At 33.0% G+C, this 16,587-nt stretch overlaps 1 protein-coding gene across 4 annotated transcripts in view; it reads right to left on the bottom strand.

Moving 5' to 3' along the window:
* The window catches only part of LOC129237597 (mucin-2-like), a 47,961-nt gene extending 31,374 nt beyond the window's left edge, over positions 1-16,587 (bottom strand). For 3 of the 4 annotated variants that reach the window (XM_054872429.1, XM_054872431.1, XM_054872432.1), the window contains exons 1-2: positions 16,254-16,587; positions 8,425-9,242 (exon numbers count right to left, since the gene is read on the bottom strand). In XM_054872429.1, coding sequence (XP_054728404.1) covers positions 8,425-8,944 — 520 coding nt within the window. In that variant the 5' untranslated portion in view covers positions 8,945-9,242; positions 16,254-16,587. The remainder of the gene's footprint in view (positions 1-8,424; positions 9,243-16,253) is intronic. The other variant, XM_054872430.1, reaches the window with a different exon arrangement.

Raw genomic sequence — 16,587 nt, 5'->3', positions numbered from 1 at the left:
AGTAGAAGTATATAAGCGGTGAGTTAAGTGATTGAAAGGACAAGAAAACATTTGGCCAGCTGACTAGCCTGGAGGACAAATGCGCAAAGAGATCACGTGTCCAGTGATGTGTTGATATGATTATAATAAAAATTATATTATAAGTACTACAAATATATTACAGTTACTAAAAACATATATGTAACTATTATTATAATTATAACAAACGTATCTGCGGACATGCGACCGTCGTAGCCGAATGGTTGGTGCGTGTCTATCATTCGGAATTCACAGAGAGGTTAGGTTCGAATCTCGGTGAAACTCAAAATTAAGAAAAACATTTTTCTAATAGCGGTCGCCCCTCGGCAGGCAATGGCAAACCTCCGATTGTATTTCTGTCATGGAAAATCTTCTCAAAAAATATCTGCCGTTCGGAGTCGGCTTGAAACTGTAGGTCCCTCTATTTTGGGAAAACACATCAAGATGCACACCAGAAATAGGAGTAGGAGCTCGGCCAAACAGCCAAAAAAGGATGTACGCGCCGATTATATGTATATCAATATATATACATATACATGGACTTATCTGAACGTAGATAATCGCAACCAGCCTCTAGTGTCCTCAAAATTGAGCAATATGGTGAGATACGCCTTTGAAATTAATATTTCTCTTCTCAAAGAAAAAATGGAAGCCACAGTAAAGTAGCAAGATAAGTGCTCTTAATATTTTTTACATTACATGCCTTGCATATTTCCAGTTTACTCGAATTGATGGCGTGAATTAATGTCCCGTGAGTCTACTTTAATTTATTCATTGAACTCTCAAAAGGTGGCAATTTCAGTTAATGCATCCCACAAGGCTTTCGCTTTCCTTCATCGTATTTACTTATTTATGTCCAAAGTTAAATGGTGCAGACATTAGAAATAACTAGTTACAAAATATAATTTGTTTTTTTGTTGGTTTTTAGTATAATGCGCTTAAGGGTAATTTCCAATAATAGTATGCCAAATTATCAGACAATAAATAGTACTTGAATCTATTATAGGGTAAGAATTTTGAATCCGATAAATCTAGCTCTAAAGAATTTGATACATTATTGAACTCGTACAAAGCTCTATTGGAGCTCTTGGAGCATTAGAATTGTAAAGCGTTTTATATAAGTCTGTACGAAAAGTATCGAAACTGCGAAGGTTTCTACAACAGGCATATATCTACAGCCAGCCAGAGCTGTTGATGTAATGGGATTTAGGTTAAAACACTGTCCCAGGCTGTCAAAAAAAGGAGCACCCAAAGATCTTAATCGTCCAGCTACCAAACCTGAACATTTACAGAGAAAGGGCTCAACCCAAGAGGAATGAGCACTGAATTTTACCCGAAAGGATATCGAGAAGAATTTAAAAAGACAGAAGAGATCGTCTATTATTTAATAATACTAAGCCAATTACGGCCGCCGTAACCGAATGGGTTGGTGCGTGATTACCATTCGGAATTCACAGAGAGAACGTTGGTTCGAATCTCGGTGAAACCAAAATTAATAAAAACATTTTTCTAATAGCGGTCGTCCCTCGGCAGGCAATGGCAAACCTCCGAGTGTATTTCTGCCATGAAAAAGCTCCTCATAAAAATATCTGCCTTTCGGAGTCGGCTTGAAACTGTAGGTCCCTCCATTTGTGGAACAACATCAAGACGCACACCACAAATAGGAGGAGGAGCTCGGCCAAACACCCAAAAAGGGTGTACGCGGCAATTATATATATATATATATATATATATAAAAGACAATAAGTTAGACCGAAAAAATGAAGAGTATAAAATCTTGATTGTATATGGGTGAGAGAATTCCCCAGAATGACGCTGCAAGGCAACATTATGGACCCCATTTAATACTTGCTTTACCCTCACGATCTACCAGCTACTGAGGAAACTATCATCGGAACTTTTGCAGATGACACCGCCTTACTCGCAAATGACTCCCTCTTAATGTGGCTTCTCTTAAACTCCAAAAAGGACTTGATGAAATAACTGAATGGCTCAAAGACTGAAAAAATGTTATTAAACAGATCGCAATAAATAAGTGGATAATAAAAAAAATGACGGCTAACAAATAGCAGCATGGAGAGGGGCTTTGAAATAATACAATTGTGACTTTGTGACAAGTGACTTTGAAATAATATAATTTGTATGCAAAGTAAAATTGAACTTTGAATCAAAAAGCACTCATAAGTACTCAATCCCGTTGACTGACTAAAGAGTGAGACTAGATAAATGGTACGATGTGATAAGTGGCTTGGATAAATTAGAGAATCTTACTTGATCAAATTTTTTGATCTTAGGGAACAGACACACCAGTAATGAAGCTTTTTGAGTTCTGACTGTAAAACAACTGAGTCATTAAAGCAACTAACCTCAGCGTAAACTCTCAAATCAACAGCATAAAGAAGAAATCTCGTTGTAGAACAACACGGGGAAATGTCGCTTAAAAAGGGAATCAAAAATACTGATTTTAAGATGCTAGCCTGGGAAACGCCAGAGCAAGCAATAAATGGTTTCGAGGGAATACCATCAATAATAGCACTAGAACTCCAGTTGTCCAAATGCGATTTAATCCACTCCAAAAAGATAGCGTGAAAACCAAAACTTGCCTTTTAGCAACTAAGATTTTGTGGGAAATCTTATCAAAAGCTTTAGAGAAATCAGTGTAAATTACATCCATTTGGACGCCACGTCGAAGAGACGCCAAGCAGTCTGCCGTAAAAATTGAAAGAATAGTTGATGTAGATCGAGTCGCCACAACCCCGTGCTGATTAGGACCAAACAGTTGTTTTACAAAAGAATAAATTGTATCTTTAATGATGCAGTCAAAGAGTGTAGCGATAGAGGATAGTTTTGAAATTGGTCTGTATATCGCAAGGTTATGCTTATGGTCACTTTTAAATACAGGAGTGATAGAGATACATTTTGTTCCCACGACAGTCGGTTCTACGTTACCGGAACGACCCGGATTTATATCCGGCCAAGGACTGTCACTTCAGCAGCATATATGTATGGGGAATGTTTATGCTGCTACAACAACAACAACAAGATACATTTCTAACCATTAATGAAAATACCAGACGTTAAACTCTTATTAAATATTAACGTAAGTGGAGTCACTAAAGACGCACAATTTTTAATTAAAATTACCGAGAGGCCATCCACATCATTCGGAGAAGAGTTTTTAATTTTTCTTAGGCCCGTCATAATGTCATCGCCAGTAAGAATGAGGCACCGAAAGTTGAAGACTGACAAAAAATTACTTGAGTGATTTCCACAACTGTCAATCAAAACATCCTCGAGTAAGTCCTCATCTTAGGGGTAGTGATAAGCAATTACTTTGCGTGAATATTTTCTATCTCTATTTTTTAATCGAAAAAAAAAACATTTTCCTCGCTTCACACCTAGTAGATAGATACCAATGTTCGTCTGCATGAATTTCTTTTATAATTTTTTCCCAGCATATTTGCCCAACCTTTCTAACTACTCGTAATGCCATGTTAAACTTATAATCGCTTTTCTGCATGAACGGCGTTTTTTTCCAACTGGCCGCGTATCTGTGCCAGATGTGCTCCCACACTTTTAAATGCCAGCCTCAATTCTCGGAAGCAGTACCGCTTCCTTCGTTTCGTGTGACCTGAATGAAGGCAACTTAAACAATTTTTCTTTTTATTATATCAATTTAGTGCGCTAAGAAAATCTTTAATGAGCAAAGTTCGCTTGTTTAGGTAGAAAATGAAATCGCGTGTCATCTGCTTAAATAAATCTCTCTCACTCTCGCCCTCTCTCTCTCTCTCTCTCTCTCTATTACCCTCTAACAAGCTAAAGAGTGTAAGCCAAGCTAAACCAAGCCATGCAAGGCTTCCTCAGCAGCTCCGCTTTGCTGTTTATTTCAATATGCTTGACACGAACACACGAGCATACATGTGCGCACGAACATTTGGTAAAGCATATCACACTTTTCATGAGGCAAAACTTTCTGGGTACACAAAACAAAAAAAAAAAACAAAAAATAGAAATAAAAACAAAAGCCAGCAATAAAAAGTTGCTAAGCTCATTTCTACATCAACTCTAAGTAATCCAACACTCTTCGCCTTTATGTATGTTAGGTACCTGCGTTTGTTGATGTTACGGAAGGAGGCGAATTTGTGAAGAGGAAATGGTGTAAAAGTTGTGCTGCTGAAGATGTTAAAGAGTTCATTAACTTGTTACTCGACTGCCTACAAATACGCCTGCTTGTCTGGCGTATAATTTAAGGAAGTAAGAAAAGCTCTTGTATGTGTTTGACAGTTTCATTGTTAAAAATTCGCAAATCTTGTCTTTACCACGCAGTCTTAAAAATTTCATTATTAAATCTTTTTTAAATAGTTGGGTACATTAAAGTGCGTCTGAGAAGTATTTTGGGGCTGATATGTTTTTTTTCTTTAAACAAGTGTTCTGTGTAGGAAATAGTGATTGCTCTGGTACCACAAGTACAGGTAACTGAAAGTAAAGTTTTAGTTATCTTCAAGATAAAATTGAAAGAGGATGGTATCCTAATGTGAAAAACGTCGCACAAGCTGCTGCAGCGGACCTTGGATCACTTTCTGTTTTTCGTAAACGTGCCACTGTCATTTACTTAATTTTAGAAAATAAAATGTCAAGACTGCACTGGAATTTCTATGTAATCTATTTATTTATTTTTTAAACAAAGATTTTTTTCAAAGTAATTAGCAGTAAGGAAATGTGTGTGTACTATTTCTAAGACTATAATGCAATTGTATATTGGGAAAAAGTATGTATGACGTGCGGAACGTGGGGGAAATATTTTTAACTGGAAGAAAATCTGACTGTATGTTGAGTATAGGTATCATTCAAGCAGATGTGGTACAAAAATCACGTCTATCTTATGTGGATTCCATGTGAAGCATAATCAAAAGGCATACAGAATAACTTTTTGAACTAATAGGGCATTTTTTATGTGTGGAAAGTAAGTCGAATCTTTTAAACAAAATAAAAATCAAATGTTGTGCTGGGTATCGATACCATAAAAGCCGATATGAATAAAAAATTATGTGGAACTATAAATATGTAGTGCATGTAGAATATAGACAAGAACGATTTAAAATATATTTTTGAACGAATGAAATAATTTTTGGGGTGTGGAACGTAAGTGGAATATTTTCAATAGGGTATCGGCCCCATAAAAACGGATGTGAATTGAAACAAATGTGGAACATACATATATAGGGTTATTCAATAGGTGCGCTTCAACTTTTTTCCGATAGGGAGGGCGAACGACGCAATATTTTTTATTTTTCGCTTGTCATTTGTAAACTTCATTAGTATACATTTCATCATGGAACGCTACACACTTGAGCAACGATTGCAAATCGTGCAAATTTTTTATGAAAATAATCGTTCTGTTGCTGCTACTTTAAGAGCATTACGGCCATTTTACGGTCCATTTAACAAGCCGTTGAACGCGAAATAGCTGGAATTTCGGCCGATTTATGCAAAAGAGTGGTCAAAAATTGGGTTCAACGATTGGACTTCGTAAAACGTGCGGTGGTCATGCAAAAGAAATCGAATTTCATACTTAAATGTATATGTTCAAACTCGATAATAAAATAAAAATTAGTTAAAAAAGGCAAACCGTTTGTGTTTTATTCAAAAAAGTTCAAAAGTTAAAGCGCTCTTACTGAAAAACCCTGTATGTATTGATTGCATGTAGAAAAAAGACAAAAATGATTTAAAACAACTTTATGAATGAATGAAGCCATTTTGAGGTATGGAACGGAAGTGGAATATTTTCAACAGGATGCAAATCCAATTCTATGGATATCGGTACCACAAAAGCTAATATGAATTAAAAAGTGTGTGGAACGTATTTGTAATACATGTGGAACATAATTAAAAATCATTTAAAACTTATTTTTGAACCAGCTAAATATAGTAGTAAGGTAGTATTTTCGTAGCAAGGCAAATCGAAGGCCAATCATAAACAAATCTAATATATTCTAACCTAATCCAATCTACTAATTTTATCGGATCTACTCTAATACATCTAATCTAGCGCAATCTAATCTATTTAATTTAATTCATATAATCTCAACTAATCAATTTTTATAGAGAGTGAGCACGTCTACCGCGATTCCCCTATGAAACTAATTTTTTCAATAATTTTTAAATAATTGAAAACCTCTAACTAAATGTACTTTTCTGGAATAGACTAACACCTGCAATTATGAATAGAATATTAACCCTTTCCTTTATTCCCATCTAACCTAAACTTTTAATATTCGCTGTCATTGCGATCCGAAAGATTTATATGGTTGCCCCCAAAGATAAAAGTGCTCACTTGAATATGCATAGTAATCAGAAAGTGCCCTCAAACTGCAAGGTCCAGAGTGAAATTCTTCAGCCCTCCACTATTTCTTAGAAACCAATTAAATGAACTCTGATAATTTCTTTTGGCTTTTAGCAAGCGTTTTCTCAGACTACGCTTAGCTCAAAATTCTCTCAGTTTACAAAAGGTTCCGTGGCGCTAGCTCATGTTCCAACATTACTGAGCGAAATTCAAACATATCTTTACTTTACTCTTTACTACTTTGTGAGTAAGTATCTCGACGTAAACCAAGCAAGAGATTGGTTTTTTCTTGCGTGACGAAAACAATCTCTGCATCTACTATAGCAACGTCTTCTAAATTTCACGGAAAGAGGTATCTTTAGCCTTAGGTATAATTCATATGAAGCGATATGACCAACAAAATGATGTTCGTACAAAAAGTCTAAAGCAAAGCTTGTCAGTCGCGATGCTTCTTTTTTTGCCAATTGCCAATGCCTCATTTTTATTCAAAGACGTCTACTTTACGAGGAAGAATAAGTTTATTCTACTTCAGTGGCTCATCAAATGGGTAAAAAGCTCCCGAAATGTTTCATTAACAAAACACCATAACAAAAATGCTTAAGTCATGAAGAGATTTTAACGTTTTCAGAGCGTTTACGCTGAACCCTGCTGGGAGTCTAAATCTGTAGTGCTAAAATAATGAGTTAAACCGCAAGCGGAAGCGATAGTCGTATAGTCAATAACCACACCCTCTTAGTCTGGGGCGAAAGCCGCTTATTCAAATGGCTCATGTTATAATGACTATGATGTTTTCACTGATTAAGTTCTAAAATGTGCCTGATTCTTCTGCTATGTAGAAAGTTCAGCCTAAAAGTGTAATTTTCTATACTCCTCGCGACCACACCATTTATAATGAGGAGATGTTCCCTTGAGGCCTCTTTAGGGATCACTAAATGGGACGCCGTAAAAACGTTCGCGGCTACAGTCATGATGAGACTCAATCACATTGACTGGGAAAGAAAAGCCCAGAAACGACAGCTAAGTTAATCCAGTTAAGTCGCAACTCGACAGTTTTGAGAAAAAAGGAAGAAGGAAAAAGAGAGAAAAAGTCTTATAAACTATATTATATTTCATTTATTATTAAGTTTTGTAAGCATCCTTGCTAGCAGCTAGGCAGTGGAGATGAACTAGAATTTTAGACAAACTGACGACAGATACAGATGCTTGAGTCAAACACTCACAACAGTACCAAATCGAAGACAAGACAATAATTTGTGAGTACTGGGCTATTGCACAATCTCCGATGTTCCATTCCCCCCACAACCGCTTTCGCAGCTCCACCTTGAAGAAATGCTAACGCGATTCCAGGAATGTTTAGTGTTAGTGGCTGATTGCCCTACATACAATTGATGTGGCGGTATTAGATAATGATTCTGACATTTTTATTTCAATCTCCTGACTAAAAAAAGCCTTTGAGATTGAAAGAGCAAAATGGAAATAGCTGGCTTTTAACTCAAATACAGATCGAGGATCGTGGAAAAAAATATGTTGGTATAGAATTCACGAGCTTATAGAGACCTACCAAAGCTGACCTCATACAATTTTGAGATGAGCGATCGGAGTTTGCGCAGTTTCGGGGGAGATCGTCAGGTGAAGTCGTTGAAGGTGGCGAGTTAATCTGACCTTCAAGGTCGACTGCTACATAATTTACAATGGTTCAAATGCTTTATTTAGTGGAAGCATTTTAAATTACAAATTATTGGCAAAGCCTATTAAGCAAAGCTGCAGTTGTGCCAAGCGTAAAAAAAAACAAATTGCGCAGCTCACTTAAGCATACTTAAGACAGGCCAACTCCGGTGACTATGTCTGGTTTTACGAAAATTCTTCCCTTTCTTCAACACTTTTCGCCTCAACCAAAATCTGCTGTGTCTACCCATTCTATCTTTATTCTTCTCTCACTCTTTCCCTATCTCTCTATCTCTCTTTTACCCACTTCACAAGTTGAGCAGGTATTCAACTGATTTACATGCGCATAATTCAATAAAAACTACCAGTAGTTTTCGTACTTAGTACTATATACCCACCTGTGGGATAAACAATTATTGTGGCGCGATTTTTATGACCCGCCGCAATGAAAGTGGCCACCGTCTGTGCGGGCAATGATGTAGTCGCCTCCATGGCATATCGGGTCGCGTGCAGTGTTGGCAAAGCAGACATCGCCGTTGTTGCGCCACCACTCTCCACTGCATTCCCTGCCACGCTGGCGTCAATGGTGCCATTGCCCATGGATGGCAGTAATGTGTACGGTATGGTGTAATCGCTTAAATTAGCCTGCGTCACATTGGCCAGCGTTTTATTGAAGAGCGTCTTAAGTGTAGAGTTAAATGTCTCAAGTGCTGGATACGTAGTGGCAGGACGTTCGGGCAACATGTCGACGTGTGTGGGATGTGACGAGGTGGTGGTGGAGGAGATGGCGTTAGAAATGGTTGAGGCGATAGTGGTAGTTTTTGTTGCAGTTGCTGTTGCTGTTGTTGTAGCAAGTATAATTGTTGTCATATTGTTTTTCAGCAGTCTTGTGGCATATTCGAGAAACTCCAAAAGCATCGCCGGCTGGGACGGTGACGTGGAGAGGGTTGGAGTTTTGAGTTAGGTGCAATAATTGATGCGATTGTGGGCGCTGGGTGGCGAGTTGTTTTTGGTTTTTTGTTTTTCAATAAATCTTCGCACACATTTTGTTTTTGGTTTTGTTTTTTGTGGTTCCTTTGTAGACATCAAAATTGCTTAGTAATCATTTTGGTAAATTTTGTACACTTTTTATGGTGCTTGGTCGGAATGTTTCTCGTAATTTTTTTTTCTTCGATTTTTAATTACTTTTTCTTGTAATATTTGAGCTGAAAAGCACCTTAAGGCACGAAAAATTACATTTCAACTTTGGGTTACAATACCAAAAAAAGAATTATTGTATTTTATTTTATTTATTTTTTGTTCTTTATGGTTAAATGTTTTTAAAGCAAAGCCATTGTGGATGCATCAAAAATTTAGAGAAAGACAACTGAAAGAAAATTAGTAAAGTTTTAAAATCGTTTTCCAGTTCTGCAAAAAGCAGTTTTACTAAGAAAGCTGGAAAGCTTCCAATCGGTTTAGAAATTTTGAGAAATATTTTGGTAAAAAAAAAGTCACATGACCAAAAATTAAGAACCTTTTCAACTTATAAAAGGAGACTGCCCAAGTAATGATTTCATTTTCTAAATAACTGAAGAGCGGGAACACTTTATAAAAATTTACACTGAATTTAAAAATTCAAAAAATGGATGAAAAATGTAGCGACTTTATTGGATTACAAAATTCAGGACTAATTTCAAATAGAAAGTAAACTTTTACATTTAAATTTTTCCAGGACAAGATCAAAACGGACACCACAAATTGAAAGAGAAGCTTGAGTTATAAAATTTGAGGGAAAAATTAATTTAAAAAAAAAATTTTATTTTACAAATGCAGAAATTTTTCTCCGCAAAAAACCTGAATCAATTGTAAAAAACTCGATGAAATTTTATAAAAAATATGGTAAAATTTGAAATATTTTGGAAATTAGAAAATATTTTACAAAACTAAAAACTGTGTGAAATTATAGTCGTGAAAAATTTATAAGTTTGAATTTTGGAAGTGAAAATTTATCGAAAGCATTCACATATTTTTACCTTTTTAAAAATTTTTTTTTAAATTTTAAGACTTTGTCAAATTATAAGATTTTGAAAAATTTAAAGATTTGAATTTTGGCTTTTAAAATTTATTGTAAAAAAATTAACATATTTAAGCTTGTGAAAACGTTTATTCAAAAATAAAAAAAAAACCAAAGTTTTTATGTATTTTTTAATGCAGAAAATTTGTATTGTTTTCTAAATGCAGGAATTTTATGCCACAAAAAAAACCTCATTCAAATGAAAATCGCACGCTGAAATGTTATAAAAATATATTACAAATTTTAAATTTTGAAAAAATGAAATTGAAAAAATATTTTTAAAAATTTAAATTATTAAATTGTGAAAAAATTGTGAAATATTTTGAAATTTAAATTTTCGAATTGAAAATGTATAAAAAAAATTCTAAAAATTGCAGCACTTTTAAAATTGGGGGAAATTTAAGAATTTTTCAAATTATAAAATCGTGAAAAATTTAGAAGTTTGAATCAAAAACATTCACAAATTGCGAAAGATTAAAAAAAAATTGAGGACTTTGTCAAATTATAAGATTTTGAAAAATTTAAAGATTTGAATTTTGGAATTTAAAATTTATTGGAAAAAAATAATTCACAAAATGTCAACAGTTTAAAGTTGTAAAAATGTTTATTTAAAATTAAAAAGAAAATTAAATTTTTTATGTATTTTATGTTTGTTTTTTGCTTTTATGCAGAAAATTTGTAATTTTTTTTTCTAAACGCAGCAATTTTCCGCCAAAAAAAAAGTTATTCAAATGAAAACCGCTCGCTGAAATTTTATAAAGAAAAGTTATAAAAGTTTTAAATTTTGGAAATTGGAAAAATATTTTTAAAAATTTAAATTATAATTATATATATAATTATCACAATTTTATAATTTAAATTTTTAAAAATATTTTTCCAATTTCCAAAATTTAAAACTTTTATTACTTTTCTAAACAAAATTTCACCGAGCGGTTTTCATTTGAATGACTTTTTTTTTGGCGGAAAATTGCTGCGTTTAGAAAAAAAAATTACAAATTTTCTGCATAAAAACAAATTGAATTGTGATAATTATATATATAATTATAATTTAAACTTAATCTATAAAATTGTGAAAAATTTTTAAATTAAACTTTTCGAATTGATAAATTATAAAAAATCAGAAAATTTTAGCACTTTTAAAATTGGGGAAAATTTAAAAATTTTGTCAAATTATGAAATTGTGAAGAATTTGGAATTTCGAAAATGAAAATTTATAACAAAAATATCACAAAATTTTAGCGTTTTAAAATGGGCAAAAACTTATAAAAAATGAAATGAAAGTCCACGTTAATGAATTGTGATTTTTAGACAAAAACTTAAAAAAATTAAAATCCACGTTAATAAATTATGATTTTTATTCATTGATACTCACAATTTTTTAAGAATTTACCGACCTTTAGCTACAATATTTTTATTAATATGAAAAAAAAAAATTGCTTTAAGAATTTTCAAAATTATCAAAACTATCAAAAAAACCATCAAAGTATAAAAATTGTTAATTTCTAAATGTTTATTAAAGATTCTAAAAATGTGGCGTAATTAGAAATTACGAAAAATTGAAATTTTTATTTTTTTTTTTAATTTATCAACTTTTAAATGTAATAAGTTTTCATATTTTTAATTTGTGAATTTTCGTTTTTTTTAATTACACTGGATCACAAATTTCAACTTTTTTTCTGCACCAGAGACGCCGTTATGAAATTCCTATGTAAAATCACCGTCTGATTCCGAAAATCAAGGTTATTTTTTATTCTATGGTAACATTTTTGAGATATTTACGAATTACCGTTATTTCAAAAAAACAAAAAATTGGGCTCACTTAATCATATATATCTCAAAAACGAATTGAGCGATTCCAAAACCGTTTAAAGCTTTTAAAAGGTAATAAAATTTGCTATAAACTGTGTCTAAAACACTTTTTACTAGGTCCTGCAGATTCAAAGATAACGAACTATCATAACGGATTTTTTAAATTTTTTTTGTAAAAATATAAAAAAATTTGTACTTTGAGAGAAAGGATCTCAAAAACTTTTTACTTTTTCGTGTATTTTTTGTTTTCACTCTAAGCTTTGTTTTATTACAAAAAAAATTAACTTTGATTAAACAAAATCGATGAACTAATACAAAAGTTACAAGCATTCAAGTAAATATACCCATATAGTAAAACATAAGTACCCTACAAATAATAGCATATGTACATATGATTCTGTCTTAACTCTATGATCTTATTTTATAATTGAAAAAGTTATGTGTCTTGTTTTGACGCTTATTTATATAAGGATCGGTTTCTCTTTTGAGAAACCAACAGTAGTCACCCATCATAGCGACATCCCAGAATCCTTGATACCGACTTTCAATCATTTTCATTTGCTGGTGAAACCTTTCGCCATGCTCGTCGCTTTCGTCGCCAAGATTTTGCGGGAAAAAATTTAAATGGGAGTGCAGAAAATGAATTTTTAAAGACATATTTACTCCTGAAAGAAAATTAAAAAGGGAATTAGATAAATACATAAGTGACATATTAGCATATAATTTTCTTAGGCTGGGTTAATCTTCCAATTCAGAACAAATTTTGGTCGTTCTTGTTTGTTCGGAGCAGGGCAATAAATTCAAAATAAGGGCTATATATTCTCATGTAAATTTAAAAATTTGCTTTCAAATTTTTTGTTTAGTTTTAAAGTTAACTGAGAAAATGGTCTTATATGTGTTTTTTATTTACCCATTTCCGCATAGTTTTTGATTAAATCGTTCGCTATCAGCTCGAAGTTAGGACTTTTGTGTTTACCTAAAAAAGAAGTAACGACCTTTTCAAAAGAGTCCCACGCCGCTGCCTCAACTGGTGGCAATAGTTCTTTAAATAGGTATTGGCCATTATTTTCCTTATTTGCGGCCCCACAAAAATCCCTTCCTTTATTTTTGCTTCTGAAATCTGTGGAAAGATTGTTTTCAAATAATGAAAAGCTTCGCCTTCTTTGTCCAAAGCCTTAACAAAGTTTTTGATAAGGCCGAGCTTGATGTGGAGCGGAGGTAGAATTATTTTTTCCTTCTTTATAAGTGGTGAGTATTTTATGTTATCCACCCCAACTTGAAACTCGATTGGTTCTGGCCAATCCTTTATGATGTAGTGGTCTTGACGTGCTCGGCTATCCCATTTGCATAGAAAGCAACAGTATTTTATGTATCCAGATTGTAGACCACATAGCTTTCCAACTACTTTTAGATCGGCACATATTTTCCAATCATGTTCTTCGTATTTAATTAATTTAAGCAATTTTTGCATTGTCTCATATGTTTCCTTCGTATTTACTGCATGCGCGATCATGATAGATGGCTTTTGGTTGCCAATATGCAATAATACGGCCTTTAAACTTAATTAATTGCCGTCTATGAACAATCACCACTCTTTTGAATCATATGGTTCACCAAACTGTTTAAATAGACCAGCAATGTTTTTGCAATAACAAACACTGTCCTTCTTCGTATAATACTGGGAGAATTGTTCGTGACGAGTCCTATAATATGTTGCCTTAACATCGGATGAAACAAATTTAAATTGTTGCATACGAGGGGCGTGTAGTTCGGCCTTTTCTTTTGACCATTCCAAATCCCTTATCCAATCATTGAGTTGGGCTTGTGACAAAGGGTTTCTTTCGTTCTCCGTTTGCAATTCAGTACAACATGTTGCCGCGAAATCAGATACTGCTGTTGACAATGAAACTGGAGCCGAAACTAAAGTTAAATTTGATTTTGGCAATGTAGCTTCCGTTGAATTTAGTTCTCGACACTGCAGATATGCTCGCATAGGTTACTTTTCTTGACTTTCCAACCCCAAATACTTTTGTAGTACAAATATAGCAGTCCGTTGAATGGCAAGTTGGTTCCCTCCACTTCATTGGTGTAATACATTTCATATGTCGCCTAAATAGATAGTTTAAGAATCATATGTGCATATGCTATTATTTGTAGGGTACTTAAGTTTTACTATATGGATATATTTACTTGAATGCTTGTAACTTTTGTATTAATTCATCGATTTTGTTTAATCAAAGTTTATTTTTTTTGTAATAAAACAGAGCTTAGAGTGAAAATAAAAAATACACGAAAAAGTAAAAAGTTTTCGAGATCCTTTCTCTCAAAGTACAATTTTTTGTATATTTTTACAAAAAAAATTTAAAAAATTCGTTATGATAGTTCGTTATCTTTGAATCTGCAGGGCCTAGCAAAAAGTGTTTTACACACAGTTTATAACAAATTTTATTACCTTTTAAAAGCTTCAAACGGTTTTGGAATCGCTCAATTCGTTTTCGAGATATATATGATTAAGTGGGCCCAATTTTTTGTTTTTTTGAAATAACGATAATTCGTAAATATCTCAAAAACGTTACCATAGAATAAAAAATAACCTTGATTTTCGAAATCAGACGGTGATTTTACATAGGAATTTTATAACGGCGTCTCTGGTGCATTTTGGCTGTAAACCAGTGTTATCGACCTTAAAATATAATTTCCAATACGAATTGAAGAATTAATTAAATTATGGCCTTTATTTATCTTTAGATTTTATTGTTAAACCAGCCTTGAACATAAACTAAAAATACGAATACAAAATAGTTGGAGTCGATTAAAACTGTTTAAATAATTTTAAATATAATGTCTAGTCTAGTTTTTCTTCTAACCGTAGGAGTTATTTAATTTTATTTTTCGAGCTAAAACTCGATAAATTCTTCAAAATGTTTCAATTGAGGTATAATTAAGAATGGAAACTTTTCGAAATTAAAATTTTAATATAATATATAATTTCCAATAAAAAAAGTAATTTTTTTAGTCAGAAATGCCACCTTGACAACGAACATAAACTTTAAATTGTTTGATCGATACTTTAGGAGACATCGAACACTACAGGCATCTACCGAGAAAATAATGGATTTATTTTTGCTCAAACCTATAATAATATAATTTTTTAATTTTTGATATAAAATGTAATTATTGATTTAAAATATAATTTAAAATATAAAATATAATTTTTAACAAAATCTCAAATTTTACTTTATTGTATTTTATATATTTTTATGTTTTAGTGCTTTATTTGGAAAAAAAAACGCGTGAATGCATGTACAACGCTGAGTTAGTGTGCGGAAATACGAACGCCACTTAAGCGAAAATCAGTAATTTAATATTTATATGCGAAAAAATGCATCATCATCATCAATTCATATAGCTCAAAGGGTTAATATAGGGCCACAACGAAAAACGATACTGTTATTTAATTCACTTTTAAATGCGTTTTTATTGGTGGCACATTTTTCCAAGTATATTTTTAGCCACATGCACAATTTAGTTGCTACATTTGAACCGCATATTGCAATTATTTTTTACTCATTTTTTATTAATTTTTATTACTTTTTTTTAATCTTTATTAATTTTTCATAATTTTTAGTATTTCTACAGGGAAATGCTATTTATTATCTGTTTTCTGTCACTCCCTGCTTTCCATAAGCGTAAACGCATAATAATACAAATTATTATTATTTTTAAATTATTTCGTTTATTTTGTTTTTTGCTTTGATGTGCATGCTTTTGCCATAAAAATATTCAAGCGTCACTTCACACAATAAAAGCTGTTTCACTTTAAAAATTTAATTTTTTCTGCGCTGCTTCAGTAGTGTGCCACTTTTCCACTTCTCTGCGCTAATTTATAATTTTCAATCAAGCGCAAATTTTTCATTCAACATACATACATACATTTATTGGAACAGCATTTTGTTTTTTGCCATTTCGGGAGCAGCGTGTTCCATATGCTTGTCTATAGCGTAGCCATAAGTGTGGGTTCCAACGCACACACCCCTGCACACCAAAACACCGTACGAATACTTGTAGCTGTGTGCATATCTATAGTTTTGTTTTTGTTATTTTTATAAGTGTGTTATTTGTACACAAATAGTTGCGAAGGATTTGCACCCCGTGGTGGCGGTCGATCTCCTCACTCAACCAGTCGTATGTAGCTGGACGTCACTGGCGGTCCGTTGAAGGTAAATCCAAAGCAAATTCGTTCAAGCGTTTAACCGCAATTTATTTTTACGACAAATTCGCCAATATCGTTTATATGAGTTTTCACTTTTATTATTTCAAGCGGAATAGATTTGTAATTTTTTTTTTGTCACAACAAACACTTACAAGTATTCACATGTCACACGCTTGAATGCTTTTGATTAGCTCTTTGTTGCACACATTTTCAGATAGGTATTTGTATTTACTACATTACTATAGGCTGTGACCATACAAATATTCTATGCTTCCTTCGTTGAAAAGCATTTAAGCGAAATATTATCACTTCAAAAATTTGCTCCTTAAAAACGCCGCGCGTGTCCGTACAGCCCACAATGCGTCGTCAAGCGCACGCTTGTGCTTATGCCCACTAACACATATACACGCACATATGTGTGTACTTATCATACATTTAGTAGTGTCACTAAATTTCACCGCTAAAATTCAGATGTTACCAGCACTG

This window comes from Anastrepha obliqua, chromosome 2 (genome assembly GCF_027943255.1).
Source record: "Anastrepha obliqua isolate idAnaObli1 chromosome 2, idAnaObli1_1.0, whole genome shotgun sequence".
Classification (NCBI taxonomy): domain Eukaryota; kingdom Metazoa; phylum Arthropoda; class Insecta; order Diptera; family Tephritidae; genus Anastrepha; species Anastrepha obliqua.
The sequence above is the reverse complement of the archived record's forward strand: the minus strand, read 5'-3'. Positions and strand labels throughout refer to the sequence as shown.